The sequence below is a fragment of the Tenrec ecaudatus genome, chromosome 6, assembly GCF_050624435.1.
Source record: "Tenrec ecaudatus isolate mTenEca1 chromosome 6, mTenEca1.hap1, whole genome shotgun sequence".
Lineage (NCBI taxonomy): Eukaryota > Metazoa > Chordata > Mammalia > Afrosoricida > Tenrecidae > Tenrec > Tenrec ecaudatus.
The window spans coordinates 48,748,048-48,754,047 of record NC_134535.1 but is presented as its reverse complement, the minus strand read 5'-3'; the positions used below and the strand labels follow the sequence as shown (position 1 = coordinate 48,754,047).

Genomic DNA, 6,000 nt, shown 5'->3' with positions numbered 1-6,000 from the left:
TCGTTCTCTTCTGTGTATTAAATCATGGTGCCTAGGAAAGCTGCTTAATGGCAGGGAGATGGGGTGCTTCCACCCCTCAAGCTTCCAAATGATCATGAAAGCAGTCTTTTTCTTAGCTCACTTTTCCTTTCCACAACGAAACATTCTGCGAATAAAAATCTTTTACATTGCGTAAAGAGGTCATGGAAGGAGCTCTGGCATCTTCTGACTTCTCAAGAAGTGATGGGGAGTTCAATTCAACATGGTTAATTGACACAAGGCAGGGGTCAGATGTGCATCCACCTCCAATCTTCTTACCAATTCTGACATCAGCAGTCCCTCCCAGGACACTCTCTACATCTCAACTATGTTTTAGAATTCATGATAATCGCCACACAGAGCTTACAGGCAACACCCAGGATTATGGCCTTTATTAATGAAATCAATAGGTTACTATTCAGGATCAGAAATGCTCAAGACACAGTTCTTAGGTTCTGACGGTCTCTTTTGGTCATCCCCACAGACAGGCTCCTCTCTAGCCCTTGGCCTGTTAGACACTCAATCCCTTGGCCTCTGCTTGCTCAGGCAATGTTTAAAAGCTCTTTTTATCACTGCTAATAAATGTTCAAATGCCCGCCATTCCTCTGTAAGCCTTGCCCCTGAGCTTTCTGCTCTAACTCAAAGACCCGCAAGCCTAACCACCCCCTTCTCACTTAGTGCCAGAGAGCTCTCCATTGCACAAGTCTCTTGTCTTGTCCAAAGACAGTTTACTTGTTCAGTGGCCCCTGGCAACCATGAGTGTTCCTTGTGCTCTTGGTCCTCCTGCTGCTGCTTCTCTGATGCTAGAGCTGTTTTCTGGATCAAGGAGGTTCAGCACACAGGGAACTTGGAGCCCAAAGGAGTCACCCCACTCCCTGCTCTGCTGTTTGGATGGTAGTGAAATCCTTTATACGCCCTTCTGCTGCTGCTATGTCTCATTTAATACCCAGCAGGATGACAGTGCTGACTAATCCCCACATTAGAATTCTCATTTTTTACCATCATCATTGGCGCTGTTACCACTCCCAACTGAAGCCCAATCATCTTTCCCAGCTTCTCTTCCCCAGACCCTTCATGAAAAATAATTTAGTTTGCATTATAAAGACTAAGACTAGCAGAACTCTAACAAGTTACCCACTGCACCACATAACGTGTGTGTGTGAGAGTGTGTGTGTGTGTGTGTGTGTGTAAAACTCCCCTTTTAAAAATACCATCTAAAGAACTAACCTTCAAAGTAGACATGTTTTTGTCAGTTCAGTTTTATGGATGAAAAAAAAACCAACTAGGGTCAAACATAGTCTGTATTTCAGACCTTCTACATATCTCTTCCAGGGCTATTTGACTCAGTTTTCCATTCTAAGTCACACTCATGCATATCCTTTATTTAAACTCCATGAGGAGACATAGCGTATTTATTGATTTATCTCTCACTGTAAAGACACTCTCTAGAATTTAGTAGGTACCCAATAACTGTGGGATTTCAGTCGCCTTAGTAGAGCTAGCAATAGCTACATTATGTATGTTGACTGTGTAAAAAATGTCCTCACATTTATGAGTGGTAACATGCAGTGGTTAAAAGCACAAACCCACGTGCCATGTTCAAGTGTATGTTCACATAATAGGGTGAACCCTGAACTGCTGGTGCCTCCAACTTATAGTGTTTATTGCTGAATGATCTCAGTTAGGTGAAAATAGTAGGAAATATCACAAAGGTATGCTTACCTTTTCAATCACTCATTGTTGTGTTTTATACTATTCCATGAACTTAAAAGTGGCTGTCATAAAAGAAACAAAGTGGTTTTCAAATGCAATAAAGAATTAAGCTGCTGCATGATAATGATGACAGGAAAACGGCCCTAAAAGTCAAAACATAACATCCCCACTCTGTGACCCAATAGAAAAACAATGTGAACAATTATCTCCGGTTTAAGGGACTTGTGTCAAAAATTTAGCTGATTTCTAGATTGCCTGCCAATCCGTTTCTTGCATTAATTTCACTCCATCTGTAAAAAGATCTGTGGTCACAGGGAACATCGGCACTCCTTGGGAAAAATAAAATTATCTTATATTTCTATCTGGTTAGTCACACGCTGAGTACAAAGGCCCAAGGGTGACTGGGACTCCATGGCCTCTTAGAGATGGGAGACAGCTCCAAGAGCCGCGGAGGGAGAACAAGACAAAACAAAACAATTGAGCAGAACACAATCAAACAAGAACAGCTTGGCTTTATTTCCTTCATGAAAATGGTACGACTCCCAGCATAGGCTTATGCTTTCCGTGGCCATTCATCAGACCACTAACAGAAGGCCTGGGTTTTACACACATGACCTCCATTGAGCGAATCCTCACCCAAACCCTCTAAAGCAACCACTATTATCTTGACGATATTGAGGCCTCGCCCTTCACCACGGTCACACACACAGAGATGGACTCCGGTAGGACTTGAGGAGAGGCTTTGGGAAGCCGGGACCTGTGCGTGTCACTTTTTCGCCCCACGACTGACTCCCTCAAGTGGCACACTTCCATGGATTGGCACCAAGGGCAAACAGCGAGAGAAAAAAGAAAATCTGTCTCTGTATTCAAGCTTGTGCCTGGTTCGCTACCTTTCTCTTAGAGTTCTCATGAAACAACGTTTTGGAATCAACAGATCATGAGAATGCAGAGGAAAAACTGTGAACCTGCGGTGTAGAACAGAAGGCCCTGCAGGGCACCTTGAAGTGGGCCATCAGCGAGTCCTGAAACATCAGCTTGCTAGGGTAAAGGAGACTCATTTTCATCAAAGTTAATTTTTCAGAAGTTATTACATGTCTTACATCCCATTCTCTATCCCACCCTTAAGTCCTACGCTCCATGTAGAACTATGCAGAATTGAGAGCTGGGTTCGTCCTCCAGAAAGGAGCCCAAGAAGGTCCCCAGGGAAGAGTCCAGAGAGTCATTTCAAATCGGTATGTGGGATCTGTACATTCTCTAGCATCCCCTCCAACTCCCACATCATTTTAACAAGCCTAGTAAAAGAGAGGAAAGAGATTTACCTGCTACTATTGATGCCTGAGAGTCATGTATAACCTTGGAATGGTTTTAATCAGAGGAATGGCATCTTTTTGACAGGCAGGAGAGAGAAAAGAGCTGCACCACTCTGAACATATTAACCAGGCTATTTTGGAGCAAAGGCTATTGCCTTTGATATCTTTCATCATGGGGCTATACTTAGAATTCAGATGCGCCCCAGGGAGGGGGATGGAGCAGTGTTAATCCCCGGTTGTTTTGAAGTTGCCCTCTAAGCAGGTTAACATGGAAACCACCTAAGATGGAAGCTTCCAGTGTTCTGTTGACACTGTGGGCTTCTATGTACATTGTGTCTGACTGTCTCTGAACATAGATTGTCACATCGTTGCGAGGGGTGAAGGGACAGGACTTTCAGACTAGATGTTCCTGAGCGGACTGACCGTCATTCACATTGGGAGACTGAGCTACGGGACAGCTCAGAGTTGGATTGAGTTTCAGGAGCTACTATATATAAAGCGAGGGTGACTTATGTCACCGCACTAATTAAATGCCATCTGGGTGGTTCCTCTGGGTTTCTGAGCCCATCACCAAGTGCAGGTCAAGCCAGAGGCCGAGCAGCACAGCATGATGATGGACCTTTTCGAAACTGGCTCCTATTTCTTCTACTTGGATGGGGAGAGTGTGACTCTTCAGCCCTTAGAAGTGGCAGAGGGCTCTCCTTTGTACCCGGGGAGTGATGGGACTCTGTCCCCTTGCCAGGACCAAATACCCCCGGAAGCCGGGAGCGACAGCAGTGGCGAGGAGCACGTCCTGGCGCCCCCGGGCCTGCAGCCTCCCCACTGCCCAGGCCAGTGTCTGATCTGGGCTTGCAAGACGTGCAAGAGAAAGTCTGCCCCCACTGACCGGCGGAAAGCCGCCACCCTGCGCGAAAGGAGGAGGCTCAAGAAAATCAACGAGGCGTTCGAGGCGCTGAAGCGGAGGACTGTGGCCAACCCCAACCAAAGGCTGCCCAAGGTGGAGATCCTGCGGAGCGCCATCAGCTACATTGAGCGGCTGCAGGACCTGCTGCACCGGTTGGACCAGCAGGAGAAAATGCAGGAGTTCTCGGCAGACCCCTACAGCTACAGAAACAAACAAGAAAATGTAAGGCCAGGTGCCGTCTGGGCAGGGAAACGCACCGATTTAGCAACTGCCTTCCTGGGGCCTTAACCTGCAGCTGCTCCTTCTCCTCTCCCCCCTCTTCCTCTCCGCCCCCTCGCTAATGAACCCCCCTCCCCCCCCCCGTGACCCGTGAAGCTGGGGTGCCCGCCATAGGCAGGAAATGCGAACGGGGCCTGAGAAAGCAGGGGGACACCCCCTCCCGGAACCGAGGTCTCTTTCCTAATCTGGCTGCTTCGCTTTTCCCTCCAGCTTGAGGGTGCGGATTTCCTGCGCACCTGCAGCGCCCAGTGGCCAAGCGTTTCGGATCATTCCAGGGAGCTCGTGATAGCTGCCAAGGAAGGTAAAGCCAAAGTAAGGGCTCGGGCACCCGAGTCTGTCCGGGGAGAGGCCCGGGCGCTCCTCCCCATCGGGACCGGGGCGCGTTCCCTCTGAGCGCCTGGGCCGCGGCTCCAGCGCTTCCAAAGCCCCCCAGCTGAGCGCTGCGCTGGGCGACCGGGTCCATCCTCTGGCGCGCTCCAGCGGGGTGTGCTCCGGTTTGTTTTCTGTGCTCAGGTGGGGCGAGCCTTGATTCTACGGCCTCGAGTAGCCTTCGATGCCTGTCTTCCATCGTGGACAGCATTTCCTCGGAAGAATGCAAAGTCGCCGGCGCCGAGGAGGTGGTGGAGAAGTACCACGGTCACTTCAAGCCAACGCTGGGGACCTCATCCACACAACAAGAAGATCCCACCCACTCTCCCTAGCCCAATTCTTTAGAGTAGGTCACATTGCATTAATATTGAGGAAGGACACAGAGTCCCCTATGAAATGTGTCAAACCATTGTGCACTATCAGATGAAAGAGCCCTTCGGCGTGGGGGTTTCGTTTTGGGGTTGTTTTTTTTTTTTTTTTTTTTGAACAGCTAGTGGCTTAGGTCTAGACCTCTTTGAGTGGAAGGTTTTGTAACCGTTAACTTTTATTAAGGAGAGCCTTCAGTGCCATGTTCCAGAGATATTCATTCCTGTCTACAGCAAAGTGAGAACGCGGCTACTGTTAGTGTCATTTAATGTATTTTTGTAAGGAAATACTACTTTCATTTTTTAAGTAAACCTAAGAGATGTGTTTTCAACGCGGAGTGGCATATTGTATATAAAAATGCGTGAGGATCGTGGTATTGTGATATTAAAAAATGTTTATATTTGAACAAAGTTGGTCTTAACCTGATTCAACTGCCCCATGTTGAAACATAGAAACAGACTCCAACATGAGCATAACGAGAAACGCTTGCGGCCGCGTGTCCATAAATAAAGATATTTTCATTTAGACACCGCATAAGCCCATCCACTTAGAGGTGTTCCGGAAGGCTAATTTAAAGCGCAAAAGAAAGTGGTTTCCCTTTGCGAAGTGGACCTTTCTCTTAGGTAACCCCCCAGGGGTCAGTAGTTCAGGGCATGGATGTGGGTGTCCTTTCGGAGGGCGGTGTCTTTGAAAAACCCCTTTCTGCTTTCAGGACTTCCATACCTGCAGAGCTAGGTGATGCTTAGATACCTGCCCATTGTTCCATCCAGTACACTTTCATTGATGCAAGAAATGGCCATTGGCTTATTTTCCTAAATGATTTTCTATTGATTTTGCCCAAATTTCTTTTCCTTTTTGACTTTCTAGGATGATCCTTTACCTGGAATGCCTACAGCCATCTCTGACCTTCCTAGTCTCTGCCCCTCACTCCCCAAAGCCCGCACCCCCATCTTCTTGTACTATGCACGGCAGAGTAGCCTGATAGGGCACATTGGAATTGTTCCTCGAAGTTTGTTTCCAGGGCTGTAAATCTTTACTGCA

General features: G+C 47.5%; 1 protein-coding gene across 1 annotated transcript; it reads left to right on the top strand.

Moving 5' to 3' along the window:
* Positions 1–3,648: 3,648 nt before the first annotated feature.
* Positions 3,649–4,925, top strand: MYF6 (myogenic factor 6). Its single transcript, XM_075553222.1, has 3 exons — positions 3,649–4,167; positions 4,435–4,525; positions 4,738–4,925. The coding sequence occupies exons 1-3, from the start codon at positions 3,649–3,651 to the stop codon at positions 4,923–4,925; spliced, it is 798 nt and encodes a 265-aa protein (XP_075409337.1).
* The last annotated feature ends 1,075 nt before the right edge of the window (positions 4,926–6,000 follow it).

Bases quoted from the DNA above. Each gene is read 5' to 3' on its own strand.
- MYF6 (XM_075553222.1), top strand. From the start codon at position 3,649: ATGATGATGGACCTTTTCGAAACTGGCTCCTATTTCTTCTACTTGGAT. The intron at 4,168-4,434 runs GTAAGGCCAGGT...TTTTCCCTCCAG, and splicing joins ACAGAAACAAACAAGAAAAT to CTTGAGGGTGCGGATTTCCT. The intron at 4,526-4,737 runs GTAAAGCCAAAG...TTCTGTGCTCAG, and splicing joins CGTGATAGCTGCCAAGGAAG to GTGGGGCGAGCCTTGATTCT.